The 26,618-nt window shown below is 40.0% G+C and overlaps 1 protein-coding gene across 1 annotated transcript in view; it reads right to left on the minus strand.

Moving 5' to 3' along the window:
- Positions 1-1,154: 1,154 nt before the first annotated feature.
- The window catches only part of LOC136331181 (putative selection and upkeep of intraepithelial T-cells protein 1 homolog), a 96,206-nt gene continuing 70,742 nt past the window's right edge, over positions 1,155-26,618 (minus strand). The window contains exons 8-10 of the mRNA XM_066269256.1: positions 22,872-22,976; positions 5,054-5,176; positions 1,155-1,352 (exon numbers count right to left, since the gene is read on the minus strand). Coding sequence (XP_066125353.1) covers positions 1,336-1,352; positions 5,054-5,176; positions 22,872-22,976 — 245 coding nt within the window. The 3' untranslated portion in view covers positions 1,155-1,335. The remainder of the gene's footprint in view (positions 1,353-5,053; positions 5,177-22,871; positions 22,977-26,618) is intronic.

A 26,618-nucleotide genomic window follows, 5' to 3' on the forward strand; every position in this document is an offset into this window, starting at 1 on the left:
GAAAAGGGGGGATATAAGGCCAGATTAATTCAAAAAGTCAAAGAGGGGAGTATCGTTGTGCCTATCCTTTGTGGTGACTTTGTCACCCCACAGCCATTGGTCTTCACTGCAGTGACTTTGTCACCCTGCAGCCATTGGTCTTCTCTGCTGTGACTTTGTCAATCAGCAGTTTTTGATCTTCCTCTGCTATGACCTTGTCAGCCAGCAGTTGTGGGTCTTCTCCTGCTGTGACCTTGTCAGCCAGCAGTTGTGGGTCTTCTCCTGCTGTGACCTTGTCAGCCAGCAGTTGTGGGTCGGCTCCCGACAGAGACTGAGTTAACCAGGTTGATTTATCTCACCTCAACTTCCAGAGACAGCTTTGTGGTTGTCAGATCTTGTTCTTTGCTTTTAATGTTTCTGTCTAAACACCCTGAGTGATTGATATGTAAGTGGAAATCTCTGGTGCTATGCACCTGAGAGGCCACTAGGGGGAACCACTTACTTTGTCTATTGAGCTGTGTGAAGTAATTTGTTTTGTTTCTGTCAAGAAAATCTCTGGTATAATTTTAATTGGAATAAGTAAAGCGTGCTCATTTAAATTTCTTGATTTGTGATTTGTGTATATGAAGTCTTTGTTTAATGTTGTAATGTTTCTGATTTTAAGGCCTGGTTTAAGTTCTTGTGTCAAAAATTGGAGATTTCTGGCTTAAAACTAGAGGGCAATCTTAAATGGTGAATTGTCTGAGCTGAAGATTCTCTTTGTTACATATCTTTCCTCAAATCCAAGATCTATAGCTTCAGGGCACTCTGTCAGACTTCTCCCCTGAAGAAATTATTCTCTTCTGTTGGCTTCTTCCCTTTGCCTTGTGTAATAATTAATACCTCTATAGTCAAACCTCCTTTATTCTGAGTGCTAGTTAATTATTGTCTGTCTTATCTCTTTTGCTTTTATTGGTGTGCTAATCCCTGGATTTTCCAGGACCATTTCAATTTTGTAAATTGGTGGTCCTTTGCTATTAAATATGGAAGGAGGGCCCAATACACAGAGGACTCCCTTAGGTTATCTCCTGAAGCACTTTCAAGAAGCTTATGGAGACATCCATGGGTATGGAATTAAATAGTCCAAAAGAAGGCTTCACACTCTCTGTGAATCAGAATGGTGCACCTTCGGGGTTGGATGGCCATCAGCGAGGACTTTTAATCTCCGGCTAGTAAGGGCAGTTTGGAACATCATAACTGAGGATCCAGGCCACCCTGATCAGTTTCCATACATTGATCAATGGCTAAATTTAACAATAAATCCACCACAGTGGCTAAAAGCATGCTCAATACAGAGAGGGTGCCACATCTTCCTAGTCAGGCCAGATTTGAGTCTGAAACAGAATAAAAAAATAACTAAAGTGACAGTAACAACACTTCAAGAAACAAACTCTTTTAAGGGCAAGGGGTCCCCAAGAGAGTGAAATATAAAAAGAGGGGAAGAAAATGATTTCAGAAAAAATAGGACTCTGCTAGGAAAGAATCAATGTGCATATTGTAAGGAAGAAGGGCATTGGAAAAATAAATGTCCCATATTACAAGCAGCCAAGGGAAGTGTTTCTCCAGCCTCTGGGAGGAAGGGCTTGCCAGTAAGCGGTCTGGGTGAGAGAAAAGCAGGGCCGGGATATGCTGTAGGCAGAGCAGCGGAGGAAGGGTGCTAGAGTAAGGTGACAGGGAAAACTAAGGGTGAGGTGGCTGGAGGAAGTATAGAATAGAAACTAATTTCAGATATTCAGATATTCACCTATTGACCAGAAGTTTTGCCTATTTGGAAAATACAGGGTAGGAATAGCATTAAAGATTAGAACTTTGCTTTAGAAAAATATTAAAAAAGGAAAAGGAAACAGGGCCAAGGTAAAAAGTCTTAGAAATTAACAAACCACAGGTGTGGACCTTGCTAGTTATCAGTTCCTTGAAATAAATTGCAACTCCAGCCTGACCAGGTGGTGGCGCAGTGAATAGAGCATCGGACTGAAATGCGGAAGGACCCAGGTTCGAGACCCCGAAGTCACCAGCTTGAGCATGGGCTCATCTGATTTGATCATAGCTCACCAGCTTGGACTCAAGGTCACTGGCTCGAGCAAGGGGTTACTCAGTCTGCTGAAGGCCCATGGTCAAGGGCACATATGAGAAAGCAATCAATGAACAACTAAGGTGTCTCAATGAAAAACTGATGATTGATGCTTCTCATCTCTCTCCGTTCCTGTCAGTCTGTCCCTATCTATCCCTCTCTCTGACTGTCTCTCTCTGTCCCTGTAAAAATAAATAAATAAATAAATAGCAACTCCAGGATGAGTGATTGAATCATGAGTAACAGGATTATAGGGGATGGGGTTATCAGGGACAATCCCTCCAGCTGCCTCTCCCCTTCCCCTCCCTAGGACATAGAGGTCGTATAGGCCCTCCATGGGTTGGGATTAATGGCTCGTTGTCCTCCACTGGTGTGTGAAAAAATGTGAGAAAAATATTTTCTATGTTAAAATTGTATATGTTATTTCAAAGGTCTTTCTGTTAATTCTTTTTTTTTATTTGCTGTTTCATAGCCCTGTGATGTTGAAATCTTGGTTTGGATATTTAGGAAATATGTAATGATTGTTAATAACGTCTTTTTATGTAATGTTTGGTTTATTATCATTTTTGAAGCAGTATTGTTCAGTGTAAGATCACCAAACTCCAGAGAGACAAATATTACTATTGATTAGCCTAACAGTTTGAATGCTAATGTAGTGAGTTATTCAGCACTGGAGAGACTCTGAAATCCTACAAGAGATGCCAAACCTGTTTTTTCCTGCAAATTTCTACCTCTTTTATTTCAACCAGCTAATGCTGTTTTTGTATTTCTCCAATCAGTTCCAGATATACAGAAAAAAGTTTATATAAACAGGTAAGGACTCTCAAGCCCCTTGGCGAGATCTTCTGAGCATGGATTTTAAGGTCTATAATGACCAAAGGAGGAACAGAAAAGGCAAATAGAGCCCAAAAAGAGATCAGGTAAAATACCAGCTCTTGGCATATGCTCTTAAAGGTTCCAATGCCCCAAAGGAGCTTCATAGGACTCCATCAGGGCCTTTCTTCAAGAGTGGAAAAGAAGGTCTTTGAGCTAAGATCTGCCAGGCTTCTCAGCTCCCATCAGGGACATACCTTTGCTATGGGAAAAAGGGACACTGGAAGGTAAACCCCACTGGTTTTAGGTAGTATCTTCATACTTATTTGAGTTCCTATGTTCCTATGTTCTGATTCTGAGGAAGACTGGCCTTTCATGCTCTTATCCTGCTTCTCCTTCTGAAAACTTGCCCTGTTTGTATGAGCTTCCCTTTGCAATGGGAGTGATGAAATCCACAGGGTAAGTCTTTATTGAACTTATTGACCTAAGTTATATGATGCCATTTTAGTTTATGGCCTGAGATTTAACTTAAATTTAAATGGCAGTAGGATCAATTTCACTTATTGAAGTTTAACTCTTTTTGGAGAAAGTTTTTAATACTAAGAAGTGGCAATTTTCTTAGCCACATCTACATTCATCATTTCCCATGAGAATATTGTTGGTGTAATAAGTGGTTAGTAAATAATAATATGCAAGAATTCAGATTTGGTAACTCTGCCTAAATGTCTTCACTGTTTTCTAGTCTCAGTATCCATAGTGAAAAGAAATACTTACAAAAGAGACTAAAATTTAAGTACCTATGACCCATGTGGTGGGAAAAACCTCTAGAATTAAATATCAAACTTAAAGCAAAATGATACACGTTTCAGTAAGTGGGATTTTTATTCACTGGCCTGGAAGGAGAGAGTATGAAGCTTAGATGTGGTCTCTATTCTTTCTCACTGTATAACCCCAGGTCCTTCAATGAACTGCATTGATTTATTAATCACAGACAAGAACGATGATTGAGAAATTAATTAAGAATTGGAGTCTAGGCCAAAGGTGGGATTCAGTCAGTCACACCAGTTTGGCAGAACCGATACCTCATTTTCTGTTGAGTATGTTGTTGTTGAGTATGTTTTAACAACCAAGCCGGTTGTTAAAATGGCACTTGTAATCAGGGTTCTCTCTCAGGTGGGTGCCTGGTCAACAGCCCAATGTGGCAATCACAAATTTACATCCCTTACTCTTTTTTAACATCCATCTGCCCAACAGTGTATTCTAAGTGCCTATTGTAATGCTCATTTCATCCATAGGTGAGAAAAATTGCAAATGAGAATGTCAACCAAGAAGCAATATGGAAATCTCTTAAATAACAGTTTTATTGTTTTTTTTCAGGTATTATTTAATATTTTAAAACTCTTATAACATAATCTAGTTTTGTGGACTTCTTTTATTGTTCTTATAAGCATTAAATAATAAACTACTTTACCGTATATTGTTTTTTTATGTTAAAACGGTCATTAGGGCAGAGAACCAGTTGTTAAATTATTTGAATCTCACCACTGGTCTAGGCATTCAAAAGGTATCAAATAAGTCTGTATTGGTTGCTGTAGCTTTTAGGTCATCACATCTACTCTTTCTTTTTACTGATACTGACTCTTACAGGGGAATTGCACATGATATGGATGGTATCTCCATACATGAGCCTTTATTACCAGATCATAAGTTTTAGGTGAAGGAAAAGTGCCATCAAAATGTCAAAAAGAATATTTGTTGTGAATCTGCAGCAAACTTACAACAATTAATTGGTCAACAGGTAAGTATGGTGGGGCTGAAGTCTTTCTCTGTTGCCACTGAGTCTTTAATGTACATGATGTACATGGTAAAAGCCTTACTCCCACACTTATGTGTTCTTTTATCAGTGAAGAAGGGTTTGGGAATTTAGTGGAATAAGCACTTAGCAAGGTATGAGGTAAATTCTAAAATGTCCTCATTCTGCTTGCTGGTGTAGAAAAAAAAATATGGATAACCCAAGATTCCTTTTCCTTTTTCCAGAGCTTATTTGATCCTATAACAGGAGTTTCAGTGTGCAGTTTAAAGACACGGAGATTCAGGTGGAGGTAGAGGAGATAACATCATCAGAGCTCCCACCCTCACCATCTCACTTACCTCTCAGGGTATAAAGTAGACCAAAAATGAGTACGGTGAAAAACATCATCAGTGTAGTCAGGATCACAACCATATCATGCGTCCAAGTGCTATAGAATAGGGCTAAGTCATCCAGACCAAAGACTGCAAAAGAGAGAAAAAGATTTAAAAAATAGTACATATTTTAAAATAAAACCAAATAGAGACTGGAAAAGATGAACAGATAAAGAAAACATATTCCACTTAACAAAGGGAAGAGGGCAAGTTCACAAAGGAAAATCTGCCTTCTAGCCCTCATTTAATTTTTTCCTGAGCCTAATTTGGGATAGCAACTCCAGGCTTTATGATAGGATAAGACTTGATAGTTCATCTGAGCCATGAGGTGCTGAGCCATGAGTGCAAACTGCGAGGCATCTATTCATGTATCCACAGGTAAGTAAGAACATGCTCTCATGTGCTTTCATACCCTTGGTTAGGAGCTGGGGAGGCAGAATGGTTTAGAAAGGTTATAGAGATAATAGATTGGACTTCCTGGAATTTGAATAAAACAAAATTGTTTGTAATTGCAGCTCAGAAATAGAAGAGAAAACTTGAATATGCAATGTGCCCTGGATATAATCATGATATTGAAGGCACTCAAGTTCAATCCACTTAAGTAACAAATGGACAGACTAAGATAAAGAAGCTATGATTACTAAATTCAAATCTTTCAAATGCTGTCCTTGTGACAAGACCCTAGAAGGACCTATACAGAGGTTAGAGATTGTAGTTTGCATTTCATTAATGCCAAATATTACCACTAAAATATAAGCTGCAGAAGGTCAGGGTATTTTTTTGCTCAATCCCAGTATTTAAAAAATGTGACTAGCACATGTAGAGTAGGCCCTTATTAAATATCTGTGAAATGAATTAGAGTTGTAAAGACCACAGTAAGCAGAAATCAGAAATAGTTGCTAAACCATTTTAGGTTATGAGACAGAATATTATAAAATACACATATATTTTTCAAAAATTGAAAAAGACAAGTTGAAAATATTTGCAGGACAGAAAATGGTTTTAAAAAATAACATGAGAAAAAACATGAGACATAGTATGTTTGAAAAATTCTGATATGCAAGAAAGAATAAATATAAAAAATTGTAAATATATGGATAAATATAAATAGATAATGCTATGTAAAACAATTATAATAACCCTTAAGAGGCTTCAAGATCATACAATTAAAATCTCCAATGCCCATAGTAGTAACTCAACAGAGAGAAATTTTAAATGTGCTCCAACGTACTTGTTTTATTTCCTGAGAGTATTTAATTTATTTGTACTTAATAAATTATGCTTAGACTTGAATGTTCCTCTTGCAAAAAGTGCATGATAAGATTTAAATCTTTTAATCTATCCTTCTGGAAATAATTCTACTTAAACATATTATCCCTTTTGCTTATTGATGATTCAAATTTCTAACATTATCTTGTGCTTATTTGACCAATCTCTTCTATCTATATATTTCCATTCTTCCTTCCTTTAAATGCAATCATTAAATCTAATCATTTCATCTGTTTTCATAATTGAGTAAATTCTGTTGTTTATAAGCTACCCAATCTGAGGCTTTTGTTATAGCACCCTGCATGGACTAAGACATCCACTTAGTCTTTCTATGTCTGCTGTTGTTTACAAGGCCAAGTGATAATACAACATAAAGAGAAATAGCCAACTGGGTTTTTTGTTTTTGTTTTGAAAGAGAGAGAGAAAGAGAGAGAGAGAGAGAGAGAAAAGGAGAGAGATGAGAAGCATCAACTCATCATATTTATCATATTTGCATTATTTTAGTTTTCTTGGATTGTTTCTCATACATGCCTCGACTGCAGGGGTCAAACCAGCCTAGTGACTCTTAGGTTTCATTTCTTTAACCCTGCCAGTAAGTCTGTTTCAGGGCTCACAGATGACCAGCCACAAAGGAATGTCTGATGTCACAAGCCGAGAAGTCTTGGCAAACTTCCATAAAAGACAATCCTTTGTCCAGCATCCAATTAAATGCTCCATGACCCTTTCTACCCCCCCCAAAAGCCCCCTTAAAACCCAGGTCCCAGGCTGTGCTTAGCACGTGACTCTCCCTTGCAAGTCAGCCTGGCAGGGTTCCTTTCTTCCTTTTAATAAAGCCTGTAACTCGGGTCTTTTCAGACTACCGTGGATTCTAACATTTGGTACCGAAACCTGGGACAGGGTACCGGATGCCTGGACAATCCCCTTCACCAGCCAAACCTACTACCAGGGAAGCAGTGGGCAGCGGCAGCTCATGCTGGGCTAACTCCCTGATTCTGTTTGGCTGTGTGAATGTAGGTTGATTGGCCGGTGATCTGATCCTGTCTCGAACCTCTGCTGGACCAGAAGGTAAGGAATTTCTGCTCTTTCCCATCTCTGGTAGGCCCCTATTTGTCCCTCACCCTCACTCTCTCTCTTCTCAGGGTTGCTAATTGGGAAGTCTCTACTCCAGGCAGCCTGAAACATGGACTTTCCTGAAAGTCTAGGTGCCTAGCCAGGTTGCTCCATTCTCTTTTGAAAGCAAGATTCCCAGTGACAATCAGCCTTCTCGTTTTCCACATTCAGTATAAAGGATAGTTGAAAGATTCAGAGGACTCTTTCTCTATTCTCTGCCCACATGGGCTCCTCCCAGTCCCGATCCTCAAAGACCACTGGCCCAAAAATAAAATTTTTGATATTAACATTTCCAGGACCTAGATAATTTCTGCCACCGGACTCAGAAATTCCTCACATGCAGGCTTTCTTCTCCCTTCACTCCTGTCCTTAATTTCTATGCCACCTGTTCTACACGCAGGCCGTTTTTGGCCAGAGAAACCTCACCTAAAACCTCCACTCCTAATCTTTCCTTCTTTCCTAATCTTTCCTTCTTTGTGGACCCCCAACTCTCTCCCCCTCCTGCTTGACCTCTGGGGGCGCCCCTTCCCTGGGACCCCTCTCTGGTCCCTATGCAAATCTCTTTCACTTGAGTCTCTTCCCTCCAGAAACTCCCCTCTCTTCACAGAATCCTGTTTCTCATTCATTTGCAAATACCATTCTCTCTTTCTCCTCCCCTGCTTACCAGGGGCCCCTCCCTTCTCCACTGTGTTCTTAAACCCCTCCTCCCTCCTTACAGATGGGTGGCTCTGTTTTTTCTTCTTCTTTGACCCATTCTTCCCTCCTTAGAAGCTGTGGCTCTGGTGGCAGTGCCTGTCTCTTCCCCCTCCCCACCGGCTTTGGCTGCGTCTCTCCCCTCCCCACTGGCTTCAGCCATCCCTTTATCCATCCTTCCCCCTCCTCAGAGACTGCAACTGTGCCTTCCACTCCCGCTCATTCTCTCCCCTCTCCTCAGAACTCTAATCTTTTTAACTCCTCTGACCATGGTGCACCACCACCAGCATTTCAAACTCCTCTTCCTCCTCCTGCAGATTCTGACCCTTCTTCTTTCCATCTAGCTGTTCATGTTGTCCATCCATCTGCTTCTTCTCTTCCTCTCCTCTATGCTGACAACTCCCTACCATCTCTATTTATATGTAAAATCTTTATTCAATGTGTAACTGTGTCTGTTTCTAAGGCCTTAAACCAATAATTACCTGCCTCTTAAATCAAGGCTTACTCATCCCACAAACTCTCCCTGCAATACCCCCATCCTCTCTGTTCAAAAACCTTCAGGGGCTTATCACCTCATACAAAACTTACACCTAATCAATGAAGCAGTAGTTCCCCTCCATCCAATAGTCCCTAATCCCTACACATTATTGTCACACATTCCCTCAGACTCCACTCACTTCATGGTCCTAGACCTCAAGAATGCCTTCTTTACCATTCCTCTACACCCTGACTCTTACTTTCTGATTACCTTTTCTTGGACTGACCTAGACACTAATGCAGCCCAGCAACTTACACAGACTGTCCTACCCTAGGGGTTCAAAAACAACCCACACCTGTTTCTAGCTCAGAATTTAGCAGCATGCAATCTCAAAACTAGTACTCTCTTACAATATGTAAATAACCTACTCCTCTGCAGCCTCTCCCTGCCTGTCTCAAGGAGACACACCACCACCCTTCTTAACTTCCTCACCATGAAGGGATATCGTGTCTTCTCTGCTAAGGCTCAACTTCACTCTTAGTCCATAGTCTATCTGGGCATCGCTTAACCCCCACCACCTGAAGTCTCACCCTAAATCTAACTCAGACCCTCTGCAGTCTCCAACCACCTACCACCACAAATCAAATCCTTTCTTTCCTCAGTCTAATAGGCTTCTTTAGACACTTGATTCCCAATTTTGCTCTCTTAGTCAAGCCCCTCAGTGAGATCTTCTAAGCATGGCTTTTAAGGTCTATAATGGCCAAGGGAATAACAGAAAAGACAAATAAGGCCCAAAAGAGGTCAGGAAATACCAGCTTTTGGCATATGCTCTTAAAGGCTGCAGCACCCTAAAGGGCTTCATAGAATTCCATCAGGGCCCTGCTTCAAGAGTGGAAAGAAAAGTCATTGAACTGAAGCCTGTCAGGCTTCCCAACCCCACCAGGGACACATCTTTGTGGTGGAAAGAGGGACACAAGAAGATAAGCTGCCCCCTTGCTCCATGGAGGGAAGGTTCAGTCTCTTCTAACCCTGCTCCAGCTACCTGTGACCTGACCTTGCCCAGTATGCTGGGAATTGCCACTGAAGGCCCAAGGACATTGTTCATAAACCTAAGGTATTTCTTCCAAATAGCAGATAAACTGATCTCATTTCTTGTAAACACAAGGACCATCTACTATGCCTTGCCTGAATATTTGAGTTTTATTTATCCCTCAAAGGTCTCAACTGTGGGTATTGACAGTGTGATTTTGTTGCTTTATTTAATGTATATTGACTTCCTTATTTCTCTTGTCTCAATGCCCCATGCCTATTGTAGGCTGGGACCTGCTGCTAATTCCAGCTAGAAGCAGTGGTCACTCACTAGGACTTAAACTCTAGCTACAAAGTGTAAAAGTGTAACCACCCTTTCCTTAAGTACTTACAGGACTTACAGATTACTCAATAAACTGTTCAAAAACTGTCCAAGAAGCGCTTTCAGCATTACATCACCCAAGGAATGACTTTCATGTGGACAAGTCCACACACCATAATCCTGACAACTCCCACTGCTGCTAAAGTAGAAAAATGTCATGCCTTACTTCAACTACAAACAGAGAGCTGGTTGGCCTATGTATGGCGAATATATGAAGAAACTAAGGACTCTTTTAATTAAACTTTGGGAAGTGGAAAACTAGGGTAAAAAAATCAACTTAATTATCACTAAATGTTAAAAAAATTTTAAATCAAGAGTTCTGAATAGAAAGAAATTGTATGGTTTTGATAATAGAAGGTATAAGGTATGGAAATACTTTTGGGGAAAAAAAACAGGAAAAAACAAGTTGTTATAAAAGCCAGTTATTTCTGAATAAGAAAGTTTATGAAAGTTGAGGGTTTAAGTAAGTTGTAGGTTTGTGCAGGTTGTAGGAGATTTGTACAGAGAAAAAGAATTTAAATAGTCAGAAAATTGGTTTTCAAAGAATGTTTAATTAGTCACCCTAGCTAACAATTCTCTATTCTCCCCACTTATTGGGATGGCTCTTTCCTCCACCCTGATCATCTGGAGCTCAGAAACAGAGAAACAAAACCAACCCCTTGTTCATCAATTCTCTATCCACCTCTCATCTTGTATCACCCAATCAGGGACTTTTTACTTGCGTGGGACCAACAGCTATATGTGTCTCCCTACTAATTGGACAGAAACCTGTACCCTAATCTATCTCACCCCAAATATCAACCTAATCCCACTCCATGAGCCTCTTTTAGTTCCTAGTACACTACTCATCAATCTAAAGACCATAAAAGCTATACAGGTAATTCCTCTACTTGTTGTTTTAAAAATCTCTATAAAAATAGGTCTAGGGGTAGGAGAACTGGCCACTGCCTTGTCTTATTCCCCCCCCTCTGAAGCCCAGTGAATTCGTAAAAAACAAACCGAGTCATGGAATCAGTGGTTGCGCACAAACTGGGTGTCTTGACTATTGCCTTTCATTGGCCGATTCACTCTCCTATTTATTTTTCTAACTTTTGGACCCTACCTCTTATGTTTGTTCACTAGTTTCTTACATAACCACATGCAGACCTTCGCTAATCAGAAAACTGGAAAAAATCTATCTAACCTTACACACCAACCCTGAAATCTGCCCTCGCAAAACAAAAAAATCTGGAACCCTGAATATATATATATCAAATAGTCAGGAATATTAGGTTTCATTTCTTTAACCCTGCCAGTAAGTCTGTTTCAGGACTTGCAGCAGATGATGAACCACAAAGGAATGTCTGATGTCACAAGCCAAAAAGTCCTGGCAAACTTCCATAAAAGACCCTCCTTGAACCAGCAGCCAATGGGCCAATGCCCACAACCCATCTCACTGCTTCTCCCAAAAACCCTTAAAACCTAGACCCAGGCTGTGCTTGGCATGTAACTCCCCTTGCTCAGCCCAGCAGGGTTCCTTTCTTCCTTTCAATAAAGCCTGTTACTCTGGTCTTTTCAGACTCCCATGGATTCCAACAGTGACCCCTTGTTCAAGCCAGCAGCCTTGAGCTCAAGCCAGTAACCATGGGATCATGTTGAACTGGATGAGCCTGCACTCAAGCCAGCGACCTGAGGGTTTCAAACCTGGGACCTCATTGTCCCAGGTTGACAATCTATCCACTGTGCCATCACTGGTCAGGCTTCAACTAGGGTTTTTAAAGAACTTAAGTCACAAAGAATATTCTAATAGATTTACAGTCATCCCTTGCCATATTGTGGTGCACTTTTCATGGTCTCACTGTATCATGGTTTTTTAAATTGTATATATCTAATTTTCTATCTTAAAAATTTGAAAAAGATATTAAAATATTAATTAAAACATATTAAAAGAATATTAAATCATCATCATCTTCCTCATTCAAGTTGTAGTATATTCACTGGTGAGTACCCATATAGAATGTTATATGTTGTTAAAATTACATAGATTTAAGAGTGTAGAAAGTGTTTAAGAACATAGAAAGTGTTTATAAGAGTGTGGGAAACATTAATAACAGTGTGAGAAAGGTTTATAAGAGTGTGGGGAGGGTTTAGAAAGCCTTAAAATATATATAAATAATAAAATAAATATAAGATTGTTACTTCATAAATATTTGCCTATCGTGGGGGGTTCTGCAACCTAACCGCCATGGTAGATGAGGGACCACTGTACCAATATGTGTATTATTTCTCTTACTCTTCCTTAATTCTTTTTTTTTTTTTTTTTACAGAGACAGAGAGAGAGTCAGAAAGAGGGATAGACAGGGACAGACAGACAGGAATGGAGAGATGAGAAGCATCAATCATCAGTTTTTCGTTGGGGCACTTTAGTTGTTCATTGATTGCTTTCTTATATGTGCCTTGACCGTGGGCCTTCAGCAGACCGAGTAACCCCTTGCTCAAGCCAGTGACCTTGGGTCCAAGCTGGTGAGCTTTGCTTAAATCAGATGAACCCACGCTCAAGCTGGTGACCATGGAGTCTCGAACCTGGGTCCTCCACATCCCAGTCCAACGCTCTATCCACTGTACCACTCTCTGGTCAGGCCCCTTCCTTAATTCTTAATGTTCACATTATCTTCTGATGTTATTTTTCTCTGTCTAAAGAATTTCCTTTAGCAATGCTTCCCAGTAGCTCAAAAATAACTTGAAAATAACGGTTGGTAGATAGATGTAAACTGATGAAAGATGATAGATAGATAGATAGATAGATAGATAGATAGATAGATAGATAGATAGATAGATGATAGGTGATAGATGATGATGATGATAGATAGATGATAGATAGATAGATAGATAGATAGATAGATAGATAGATAGATAGATGATAGGTGATAGATAGATAGATGATGATGATGATGATGATGAAGATAGATAGATAGATAGATAGATAAATGATAGACGTATGTTGCAGCGCATATATTGTTATCTGAGAATGATTTAGGCCCTTGTAAGGCCAGTGTCCACCACTGTGGCCATGCATGTTCCCATTGGATATGGGCAGATGGTAAAGGAACTGTGGAACCAGAAGATGGTGGACCATTCCTTTTATTAGTCTTATAATGGTGAACAAGCAAACAGCAGGGGAAACTGCTTCCCTTTCACTCAGGACTCCCAAAGCCCCAACTTATTCTCTGGCTTTACTGAAGTCATAGGTCCCCACAAGCCTCAGCAGGGCTCCCAAACCCCTCATCACTCCTCTCCCTCTGGATTCTCTCTCTGCACTCTTTGCAAAAACAGGCTGGGGCAATAAACCCCTTCCCCAGCAAACAATAGCAAACAACAGCCCCTCCCAAGCAGGAAGGCAATCTGCAATTTGCAATCTGCTGCCCTGAGGGTAAGCACTTGCAGCCTTTCATAGACTATATACATATGGCTCTGCCCAGATCAATGCAAAATACAAGTGAGCAAACCTAAACCAACTTGTTTCACATTTGTTTGCCCAACAGCCCTAAATTTTAGGGTGTTCACATTTCCCCGTAATGATGGGGAAAAATCCCATCTTCACATTCTTACTACTTTCTAGTTGGCTGTGAGAGAGTTGTCCTTTCAGTTCATTTTTTATAAGATTTGAGGAGTGGGTTTTTAACTGGAGATGCAAATATATACCATTGGCTTTGTTTGGGGCCAATTCAGAAGTATGTAATAAATTTGAAAAAGCCTAAGCAAATAAGAAAGTGATTCTTTTCCTTACTTAGGCATTGTCCTATATAAATACTTCCCAGTAACTACAAATGAATGAAAGGTATTGCTAAATTTTCTTACATGCTATCATAACATGGTGTAGTATAATCATACTTGTAAATAGCATCTAAAGATACAGTCAAAGGGTAAAATGAGCCTGACCAGGCAGTGGTGCAGTGAATAGAGCATTGGACTGGGGCCCAGGTTCAAAACCCCAAGGTTCAAAACCCCAAGGTCACTGGCTTGAGCATGGAATCATCTGGTTTGAGCACAGCTCACCAGCTTGAGCCCACAGCTGGTGGCTTGAGCAGGGATCACTTGGTCTGCTGTAGCCCCCTGGTCAAGGCACATATGAGAAAGCAATCAATGAACAACTAAGGTGCCACAATGAAGAATTGATGCTTCTCATCTCTCTTCCTTTCTGTCTCTCTGTCCCTATCTCTCTCTCTCTCTCTCTCTCTCTCTCTTTGTGTCACACACACACAAAGAGGGCAAAATGATAGCTTTCAATACTGTTGAAACTCAATAGGAAATAAAATAAGTAAAATTATGCTTTCAGATTTTTTTATTAATTTTTCAAAGAAGATCTATAACTCAAAAATGCTTTTTAAATATATTTTATTTATTCATTTTAGAGAGGAGAGTGAGAGAGAGAGAGAGAGGAGCAGGAAGCATCAACTCCCACATGTGCCTTGACCAGACAAGTGCAGGGTTTCAAACCGGCAACCTCAGCATTCCGGGTCCAGGCTTTATCCACTGCACCACCACAGGTCAGGCCCAAAATGCTTTTGAATCATGGCTTTAGAGCCAACTTATAGGTGATATCAGTAATTGTGTTTTGCAAATGACGTCTGGACTTGATAATTTTGAATGAAATGATCATAAGACCTGAAGAAATGTACCTTTTCCCTTGGTGCACGAGCAACTGCCATGAGTGATGGCAGAAGTTCAACCACATACAGCCTAGAACTCCAGACATCAAACAGTTCAGGAAACAGAATCTGAAGACTCTGATATGTGTCCTAAACCCTACTCTTCCTATTGCTGCTACAAAGATCACCCAGTTTTACAAAATAACTTTTAGTAAATGGCACTAGCCAGAAAAGAGATGACTGAAAAATGTAGTTCTCCAGGCCTCTAGGAACTACCAATGTCACGTGGAAAAACATGCTCAAGACACAAACTATTGTCAAGAGAAGAGGGAGAGGCATTCAAGGGAGACAAAAATCTCTTCAATTCCTTTCTCACACAGCTTTTATTGATCATAAGCAGAAAACTTTTTATAAGAACAAAGGTAACAGGATTACAGAAAAGGGAGATGAGGCGGTAAGGGGAAAGAATGACTAATGGACTTGTGTGTGTGTGTGTGTGTGTGTGTGTGTGTGTGTGTGTGTATTTTTGAAGTTAGAAGTGGGGAGTCAGACAGATTCCCACATGTGCCTGACTGGGATCCAGCCGGCATGCTCACCAGGGGGTGATGCTCTGCCCATCTGGGGCATTGCTCCACTGCAACAGGAGCCATTCTAGTGCCTGAGGCAGAGATCATAAAGCCATCCTCCGCACCCGAGCCAACTTTGCTCCAATGGAGCCTTGGCTGCAGGAGGGGAAGAGAGAGATAGAGAGGAAGGAGAGAGGGAATGGTGGAGAAACAGATGGGCACTTTTCCTGTGTGCCCTGACTGGGAATCGAACCCAGAACTTCCACACGCTGGGCTGATGCTCTACCATTGAACCAACCAGCCAGGGCTGGACTTCTTGCTGAGATGAAAAAAGGGCTAGTTTCTGTCAGTACATTCTTTTTTTTTCTTTTTGCTAATTAACAAGCACAAAGCAAGTGGCAATTTTTACCTCTAGGCCAACTTCCTAAAGCCTATTCACATGTATTCTTTTGTGTTTGCACAAAGGTCACTCACTCTCAGTTTCTTAATATTTGCATCCAAGAGCACATTTGTTGTAAGGTACCAAAAAGCTGAAAAATTAATATTGATATTCTAAGAGGAAAAGTTAGGCTTTCCTGTCTTATCCTTCCTGTGCGGAGGGGAGGGAGAAGAATGTAGAAATTTCTAGCTTGCAAGAACAATGAGTAATTTAGTTTTAAATCTAAAATAAAGGTTAACCGAGAAACTTCTTATCTTTCAATGGGAGACAGAATTTACATACCACCTTACATTGATTGAGGTACCTCCCCCTTCCTGGAATCCTGAGAGTAACATATCCCTAGGCTAGTAAGGAAAGATGAACCCTAAAAGATTTGTAAACATCTTTGACTGTGTTACCTTGAAAGTCTTAATGTTTTCATATATCCCCTAAACAAATGTCAGCTTGTGCCATGATGTCATACTCTCTCCCACCTATGTGTGATCAAGGGTATATAAACAGCCCTTAAAATATTTTTGGCTTGCACATGATTTGGGCTTCCAGAGTGCCCCATGTAAGCTATATGCAGCTGGCATATTTAATAAATCTCCTTTAATAAAACTCTTCAAAATTCATCTGGACTTAGTGTCTCTAGGTAAACCCATGGAATTGAGGCACGAGTACTTTACAACATTTGGAACCCAACGTGGGGCTGTGGTGTTTAGCGTCACTGGGTAGAGACACCCCAAATTGACGGACTATCTGGGGAGCTGCCTGACCCGCTTGAATCTCGAGGAGAGGCACCACCTGAGACATTTCAGGGCTCCTGATTTTCCTGTGGGTCTGGACAGTTCTCCAGTAGACACCTCCAGGTTTCCAAATTTGACAATTTGGACAATTCGGCAGAGAAATCAAGGAGGTAGGTAAATTTAGAAACTCTTCTTGCTTTACTAAATTCTGGTTTTCCTCTGAATTCTTGCTTTTACTTTTCTGTTTGGGACTGGTACTGGTCAACTTTGTTTGTGACTACGATGTAGGTATGGTAGATTTATGACTTTACTAATTTGTAACTCCAGAGTGTAACTAAGGCAGATCTCCTGCTTTGCTGATTTGGAACTCTGGAAACTTGTACGAAGGGTCAATCTTAGATCTGTGGCCAATCTTAGATTTGTGGCTTTGCTAATTTGCAACTCCAGTCTGTAGGTAAAGTAAATCTTTTGTTTTGCTGATTTGAAACTCTGGAAACTTGTAGGTAAAGCAAACCCTTTTTTTTTTTTTCTCATTTTTTTTTTTTTCTGAAGCTGGAAACAGGGAGAGACAGTCAGACAGACTCCCGCATGCACCCGACCGGGATCCACCCGGCATGCCCACCATGGGGTGACGCTCTGCCCACCAGGGGGCGATGATCTGCCCATCCTGGGCGTCGCCATGTTGCGACCAGAGCCACTCTAGCGCCTGAGGCAGAGGCCACAGAGCCATCCCTAGCGCCCGGGAGGGGAAGAGAGAGACAGAGAGGAAGGCGCAGCGGAGGGGTGGAGAAGCAAATAGGTGCTTCTCCTGTGTGCCCTGGCCGGGAATTGAACCCGGGTCCTCCGCACGCTAGGCCGACGCTCTACCGCTGAGCCAACCGGCCAGGGCCAAGCAAACCCTTTTGCTTTACTAATTTGTAACTCCAGTAGTGTGTAAGTGGAACAAAACTTTGCCTTTGCTGATTTGCAACTCCAGTGTATGTAGGGCCAACTACTTTGCTGTTTGAAACTAGTCTATCTGGATCAGGGACTCTCCAAAGACTGAGACATTGGTAGGAAGTCTATTAGTCCTACCTTAGGATTTTCTGGGAGGCATCTAGTTGTGCTCTCAGAGAAGCCTGAGGGGGGACACTTGGTAGTGCCATATTTGGTGGTGTTGTCAGGAAGAAATCTGAGTAGAAACTGAGTTGAAACTGAGCTGATCAGTTCCGTCTCAGGACTTTCTGGGACACCTTTGTATTTGTTGAGATCTCAGTCTTTGTTTTTAATGTGTCTGTTTAGAAACCCCTGGTTTAAAGGAATCTCTGCTGTCACAGCCTGCATGCACCTGAGAGGCCACAGGGGGAGCTCTTCCCTTGTCCATGAAGCTTTGTCTTTGTCAAAATTATCTGATATTATTTTAATTGAAATAAAGTGTGCTCATTTGTTTGCGTGTATAAGTCTTTGTTTATTGTCTACATGTGTCTGTTTTTAAGGCCTAGCTTGAGTTTTGTGTCAAAATTGGAAGTTTCTGACTAAAAAGCAATCTTAAATGGTGATTTGTGCATACTGCAAATTTTTTTTGTTCCTTTGAGAAATCTCTTGTGACATTTCATGGTTTGGACCCCTCTCCCCTGCTCCACTACATATCTTCTCTTGGATTCAGGATCTCTGGCTTCAAGGGGCCCTGTTAGATTTTTCCCCTGAAGAAATTATTCTCTTCTTTTGGCTTCTTCCCCTTGTCTTTTGTAATAATTAATATGTCTATAGTCAAACACCTTTTTATTCTGGGTACTAGTTAATTATCTGTCTTATATTTCTTGTTTTTATTAGTGCACTAATTTCTGGATTTTCCTGAAGTAGTTTTAATTTTGTAATTGGTGGCCTTAGCTATTAAATATGGGAGGAGAATCAATAAATAAAAATAAGGACTGAATTGAAGCGGCTTTCCCCTCCACTAGGCCTAAATGCGGTTACAACTCCCAGGAGGGAAAAGCCTCGTAGGACACTTTTCACCGATATCTCTTAGAGAGACTTAAGGCTGCAGCCTGAAAGCCCACCAACCTCTCGAAGGTTGCTGGAATTATCCAGGATCCGCAGGAATCCCCTGCCGCATTTTTTGAATGCCTTTGTGAAGCATACTGGATCTATACCCATGTAGACCCAGATGCTACCGAAAACAGCATGGCTATTAATTTGGCTTTTGTGACTCAGACAGCCCCAGATATTAAGAGAAACTTCAAAAGCTAGAAGGGTTTGAGGGCATGAGTAAGTCCACATAAGTTAATTTCAATAGCTCAGAAAGTTTTTCATAATAGGGAGACAATTGAGGTAAAACAGAATAAAAGAATAGCTAAAGTAGTAGTAGCAGTGCTCCTAGAGATGAACTCTTTTAAGGATAAGGGGCCCTCAAGGGAGAAAAATAAGGAAGGGGAGGAAAGAAGTGATTCGAGAGGAACTAGGGCTCTATTGGGAGGAAATCAATGTGCTTATTGCAAAACAGAAGGACATTGGAAAATAAAATGTCCCAGGTTACAAGCAGCTAAGGCAAGTTCTAAGGTCCTAAATCTTGAGGACTGAAGGGGCCAAGGTTTTTTCCATTAAACCCCCAGGAGCCTAGTAACAGCAGAAATAGGAGAGACCCACTGCATTAGCCATAATAGTAAAAGCTGTAAAATAATTTTCAGGGAATTGCGGGAAAAATTGGAAAACTCTTATAAGCTAAAGCAACTCACTATTGGGAAAGTAATTTTGAGTAAATTGTATTTAACTGCTCAAAACAAGGCAGTTAGTTACAGGTAGTAAATTGGATTATACAAGACAAACGGCAGGAAAAAAAAAAAAGGTAAAAGTGGCAGACTCCACTCCCAGTCCTTGGAGTCTGCTTCCCCTTAAGCATCCCGCCCCTCATGCTGACTTAATAGTGTAAATTACTGTGGGTCAAAAGAGTTAATATCTCTTTGCCGGCTGGGTAGTTTGTGCCAAAAATCCCTTATTGTGTAAAAAGTATTTTCCATTTTAGAAATGTATATATGTTATTTCAAAGGCCTTTTGCTAATTCTTATTTATTGTTTTATAGCCCTGTAATATTGAAATCTTGATTTAAGTATTAGGAATTGTTAATAATGTCTTTCTATGTAATGTTTAGTTTATTATCATTTTGAAACAATATTGTTCAATGCTAAGTAATATAAGAAAAGGAGTCATATCCTGGAACTCCTGCAAATCTATTTTTAACATGCTCTTTGTTTAAAATTTCTTTTGAATGCTAGTGTACTGAGTTACTCATCAGTGGAGAGACTCTGGAATCCTAAAGGAGACACCAAACCTGTTTCTCCTACGAGCTTTTACCCTCTTTTATTTAATCCAGCTAATAACTCTGCTTTTGTCTTTTTCCAATAGTTTATATAGACAGGAAAGGACCCTTAAGCCCCTCAGCGAGATGTTCTGAGCATGCCTTTTAAGGTCTATAATGACCAAAATAGAAAGAAAAGGCAAATAGAGCCCAAAAGAGATCAGGAAAATACCAGCTTTTGGCATACACTGTTAAAGGCTCCAGTGCCCCGAAGGGGCTTCATAGGATTCCATCAGGGCCCTGCTTCAAGAATGGAAAGAAAGGTCATTGAGCTAAAGCCTGTCAGGCTTCTCGGCCCACACCAGGGGACATGCCTTTGCTGTGGGGAAAAGAAACACAAGAAGGTAAGCTGCCCCCTTGCTCCACAGAAGGAAGGTTCAGTCTTCCAGCCCTAATCCAGCTGCCTGTGACCTGACCTTGCCTAGCCTGCTGAGACTTGCCACTGAAGTCTAAAGGTGCCCAGGACCATTGGCCTCATCTCATGTCACCGTGAATGAGCCTTGAGTATTTCTTTCTAGTAGCAGGTAAACTGATCTCATTTATTGTAAACACAAAGGCCATTTACTATGCCTTGCCTAATATTCAAGTTTTATTTATCCCTCAAAGATCTCTACTGTGGGTATTGACAGTCTTATTTCTGTTGTATAGTGTCTCCTTTATTCCTCTTGTCTCAATGCCTTCATGCCTATTTTAGGTTGGGACCTGCTCCTAATTCCAGCTAAAAGCAATGGTCATTAGAACTTAGACTCTAACTGTAGAGTGTAGAATGCGAGTATAATTTCAGTGCCTTGTAGACTTTCCCTGAATATATGTAACTCCTGCTCTTTGGGACATTTCTCATAATAAAGTAAAATTGGGTTACAATTACAAATAATATGAAGCAGCAATGGTGTCAACATAGACTTAGTGAAATTACGTTAATATGTTAAGAATATTTGTAACTAAGAATTTTATTTTGAATCCTGTTATATTGGTTAGAACTTTGTTTTTGTTTAATAATCTAGTAGGCTTTAATCACTTTGTTGTATTAGGACGCTTGTTATAGTATTTGTTAACATTAGCTGTTTGAATCTTATTTTTTATTATATATATATTTTTCCAGTTTGCCTCAAAATCAGAACATAGTAATTCAAATGAGTAGATGTCACCCAAAACCAGTGGGGTTTTGGGACCCTTATTGCCAAAGGTTTATTTGAATCCAATTAGAAAAAGATTTTGCCAATAGGAAAGAAATAATTAAAGAAACCAGACTTAAAATCTACTACAAAAGGCATAATATCTGAATGTTTAGTTTGTGTCCAAGTAAATACTAATCAAAATAAGGAAATTATAGAAAAAACAGGAAGAAAGGAACTTTCCCAAATAAGCATTTAGAAATAGACTTTAATAAAATAATTAACAATTATTAGAAAGTTGCTGTATAAAATTCTTTCCAGGTTTAGCTTGCCCATTCTAGAGTTAAGGCCTGCATTTATGTTCACAGTTTCAAAGCTGGTAGGAAAGAAACTCAATATTAATTGGAAGCTAATTTGAAGTTACATTGTGCCCACAGGCACCAAAAGGTTCAGGGCAAATAAAATGCATGAATCAAATCATAAAGGAAACGCAACCACCCCTTCCTTAAGTACTTTTAGGGTTTGCAGGTTACTCAGCAAAACTGTTCAAAAGACTGTCCGAGAGGCACTTCCAGCATCGCCAAGTGATCCAGTACATCACCCAAGGACTTACTCTCATGTGGATGGGTCCACACACCATGATCCTGACAACTCCCACTGCTGCCAAGGTAGAAGGCATACCTGCCTGAGTCCATCATAGCCAGTTGAAGCCTGCAGACCCAGCAGAGGCACCCTTGTGGACAATGGAGACTGACCCCTTATAAGTTAACCCTGAGAAAGACAGCATGCTTTACTCCAACCACAAACCAGAAGCTGGTTGGTCTAAGTACAGCGAATGAATGAAGATATTTCCTAAGGACTCCCTTTTCAATCAGACTTTAGGAAAAAGGGAAACTAGGGTAAAATGAAAACCAACTTAATTGTCACTAAAGGTTAAAAGTTTTAAAATTAAGAATTCTGACTACTGGTAAATTGTTATGAAAGCCAGTTAGTTTTATGTAAATTGCAAAAAGGTTTGTGTAATTTATAGGAAATTAATCAGTAATATTTGTTTCTTTAGTAAACTGTATTGCTATTAATGATGTCTGTTATATATCTATTACATGTTATAAGTTAATATTTCTACAAAACAGCCTCATGCTCATCAGTAAATTAAGTCAAGGATTTAACTTAGGAAATAAAAGCAGTGGAGATTGTTGTAAGGTACCAAGAAGCTGCAAAATTAATATTGATATTCTAGGAGGAAAGGTTAGGCTTTTCTGTCCCATACTTCCTGTGTTGTTCTTTTTAACAGAGCCAGAGAGAGAGTCAGAGAAAGGGATAGATAGGGACAGACAGGATCGGAGAGAGATGAGAAGCATCAATTCAATCATTAGTTTGTTGTTGCGCATTGCAACACCTTAGTTGTTTATTGATTGCTTTCTCATATGTGCCTTGACTGTGGGCCTTCAGCAGACCGAGTAACCCCTTGCTCAAGCCAGCAACCTTGGGTCCAAGCTGGTGAGCTTTTGTTCAAACCAGATGAGCCTGCACTCAAGCTGACAACCTCAAGGTCTCGAACCTGGGTCCTCGGCATCCCAGTCCGATGTTCTATCCACTGTGCCACTGGCTGGTCAGGCTACCTTGAAAGTCTTAATGTTTCTGTATATCCCCTGAACAAATGTTGTCAGCTTGTGCCATGATGTCATGCTCTCCCCCACCCATGTGTGATCAAGGGTATATAAACAGCCCCTGAAATATTTTTTGGCTTGCACATGATTTGAGCTTCCAGAGTGCCCCATGTAAGCTATATGAGGCCAGCATATTTAATAAATCTCCTCCTTTAATAAAACTCTTCAAAATTCATCTGGACTTGGTGTCCCTATGTAAACCCACAGAATTGAGGTACGAGTACTTTACAACACATTTACACTCAGGGCTTTTAAACTAAAGTTCCCCAATCCAACTCATAGAGGGTCCAAAATTAGATAGGTGATTCTTTACAGAAAAATTCCATTTTTCTAGTTCCACTTACCTCTATTCCAGCATTTCCAGTAGACAAAAAAGATGATAGCATGTATTAGGAATGGTAAACACTCAAACACAATTTCAAAAAGAATGGGATACTTATCCTGTAGAACTGAAAAAGATCAAAGAGAAAGACAATTAGGAAGAAAGATGGGTAAATGAGTTTGTAAAATTTGTATTTTTTAAGTTTGCTCACTTTTATTGTTAAAAAATGGCATTGTGCGTGACCAGGCGGTGGCGCAGTGGATAGAGCGTTGGACTGGGATGCAGGGGACCCAAGTTTGAGATCCATAGGTCGCCAGCTTGAGCGCGGGCTCATCTGGTTGGAGCAAAAGCTCACCAGCTTGGACCCAAGGTCGCTGGCTCAGGCAAGGGATTTCTCGGTCTGCTGTAGCCCCACGGTCAAGGCACATATGAGAAAGCAATCAATGAACAATTAAGGTTTTGCAATGAAAAACTAATGATTGATGCTTCTCATCTCTCTCTCTGTTTCTATCTGTCTGTCTCTATCTATCCCTCTATCTCTGTCTCTGTTAAAAAAAATGGCGTTTGGCAGCCACATGTGTGATTGCCCTCAGAGCAGGGCTACTAACTGCAAATTGCAGATTGCATTCCTTCTTGGGAGGGGCCATTGTTTTGCTAATGTTTGCTGGAGGAGGGGTTTTTGTGGCCCCAGCCAGTTTGTACAGAGAGAGCAGAGAGAATGCAGAGTGCTGAAGAAGAAGCCAGTTTGCAGAGAGACAAAAGATGTACAGATGGGGTACCAGAGCTGAGGGACTTTTGTAAACTCCACTGAGACTGGTGGGCCTTTGATTCTAGGAAGAACCAGAGAAGATTCTCCTGGTTGTGGAACCAGAGAATGTGTTAGGGCTTGGGGAACCCTGAATGAAAGGAAATTTTCCCTGTGTGTTTGCTCATTAGCCAGTGTGAGATTTTAATAAAAGAATGGCCCACCATTTTTTGGCTCCACTGTTTCTTTACTGTCTTCCCAAATTCAGTGAGAACCTGCAGGCCTGACAACAGTGGCCACTGGCCATACAGAAGGCTTTAGGGGTACACTGGAATAACAAAACAACTTGTCAGACACAAGAAACTTCTTAAGGTCTCATTGCCATGTCTACTCAAACTATGTCAAAAGTCAGGCATGAAAGGCAGGATTGTGGGTGAAGATAAAACCAGGAGTCAGGGCTTACAGTACTTTAAGCTGAGGATAGAGCGAGGTTAAAAGAATGACCTCTTCTTACTTCTCCTTGTCCCATGCAGCATGTAATCAGCCTGGAAATAAGATCTAGAAAAATTAGGGTTCTGGTACTGTAATTTGTGAGTGCTTAAGGATCTAAAATTTATAAGATAAAATAGTGGTAGTTTTTGGAAACTCTGAGCTATCTAAGAGAACAAAAGTGCTTTGAAAGCCAAGAATTTTTTTTTACAGATGTAAAGACCTTAAGTTATAATGCAAGGCTCTTCTCTATAGCATATCTGTTGTTCAGATATTTAACCCTTGCTTGAATATTTGTTTTCTAGGGAACTTACAGTAGGGTGAGAAAGATCATTTCAAAGCTGAACAATAATTCTTATTAAATCATGATTTCTTGTATCAAGCTAGATTAAAAGAAAAAAATTTATTTACAGATTCATTACATTGCTAGGGGAAAATGACAAGACTGTTGGGTAATTCTGAGACATATAATACATGGAAAATAATTTTGAACACATGGCTTAATGCAGAGAAAATCCAGATAGGAACATGGTTTTATGTTTGTTTCTTATTTTGTTTGTTTTTATTTTTTAAATTATAGTTGACATGTAATATTATACTACTTTAAGGTGTACAACATAGTGATTAGACATTGCTATACCTTAGAGAGGGGTTTCCACAATAAGTCTAATACCAGTCTGGAACCATACATAGTTGTTTTTTTTTAATAAATTTTTATTAATGTTAATGGGATAACATTAATAAATCAGGGTACATATATTCAAAGAAAACATGTCTAGGTTATCTTGTCATTAAATTATGTTGCATACCCCTCGCCCAAAGTCAGATTGTCCTCCGTCACCCTCTATCTAGTTTTCTCTGTGCCCCTCCCCCTCCCCCTAACTCTCTCCCTCCCTCCCTCCTGCGTCCTCCCTCCCCCCACCCCTGGTAACCACCACACTCTTGTCCATGTCTTTTAGTCTCATTTTTATGTTCCACCAATGTATGGAATCATGCAGTTCTTGTTTTTTTCTGATTTACTTATTTCACTCCGTATAATGTTATCAAGATCCCACCATTTTGCTGTAAATGATCTGATGTCATCAATTCTTATGGCTGAGTAGTATTCCATAGTGTATATGTGCCACATCTTCTTTATTCAGTCTTCTATTGAAGGGCTTTTTGGTTGTTTCCATGTCTTGGCCACTGTGAACAGCGCTGCAATGAACATGGGGCTACATGTGTCTTTATGTATCAATGTTTCTGAGGTTTTGGGGTATATACCCAGTAGAGGGATTGCTGGGTCATAAGGTAGTTCTATTTTCAGTTTTTTGAGGAACCACCATACTTTCCTCCATAATGGTTGTACTACTTTAAAGTTCCACCAACAGTGGATGAGAGTTCCCTTTTCTCCGCAGCCTCTCCAACATTTGCTATTACCAGTCTTGTTGATAATAGCTAATCTAACAGGTGTGAGGTGGTATTTCATTGTAGTTTTGATTTGCATTTCTCTAATAACTAATGAAGATGAGCATCTTTTCATATATCTGTTGGCCATTTGTATTTCCTCCTGGGAGAAGTGTCTGTTCATGTCCTCTTCCCATTTTTTTATTGGATTGTTTATTTGTTTATTGTTGAGTTCTATGAGTTCTTTGAAAATTTTGGATATTAGGCCCTTATCTGAGCTGTTGTTTGAAAATATCATTTCCCATTTAGTTGGCTGTCTGTTTATTTTGATATCAGTTTCTCTTGCTGAGCAAAAACTTTTAATTCTGATGTAGTCCCATTCATTTATCTTTGCCTTCACTTCTCTTGCCATTGGAGTCAGGTTCATAAAATGTTCTTTAAAACCCAGGTCCATGAGTTTAGTACCTATGTGTTCTTCTATGTACTTTATTGTTTCAGATCTTATATTTAGGTCTTTGATCCATTTTGAATTAATTTTAGTACACGGGGACAGGCTGTAGTCGAGTTTCATTCTTTTGCATGTGGCTTTCCAGTTTTCCCAACACCATTTGTTGAAGAGGCTTTCTTTTCTCCATTGTGTGTTGTTGGCCCCTTTATCAAAGATTATTTGACCATATATATATGTGGTTTTATTTCTGGGCTTTCTATTCTGTTCCATTGGTCTGAGTGTTTATTTTTCTGCCAATACCATGCTATTTTGATTATCGTGGCCCTATAATATAGTTTAAAGTCAGGTATTGTAATGCCCCCAGCTTCATTCTTTTTTCCTTAGGATTGCTTTGGCTATTCGGGGTTTTTTTATAGTTCCATATAAATCTGGTGATTTTTTGTTCTATTTCTTTAAAAAATGTCATAGGAATTTTGATGGGAATTGCATTAAATTTATATATTGCTTTGGGTAATATGGCCATTTTAATTATATTTATTCTTCCTATCCAAGAACAAGGAATATTTTTCCATCTCATTGTGTCTTTTTCTATTTCTCTTAACAATGCCTTGTAGTTTTCGTTATATAGGTCCTTTACATCCTTTGTTATGTTTATTCCTAGGTATTTTATTTTTTTTGTTGCAATCGTGAAAGGGGATTAT

This window comes from Saccopteryx bilineata, chromosome 3, assembly GCF_036850765.1.
Source record: "Saccopteryx bilineata isolate mSacBil1 chromosome 3, mSacBil1_pri_phased_curated, whole genome shotgun sequence".
NCBI classification, from domain to species: Eukaryota; Metazoa; Chordata; class Mammalia; order Chiroptera; family Emballonuridae; genus Saccopteryx; species Saccopteryx bilineata.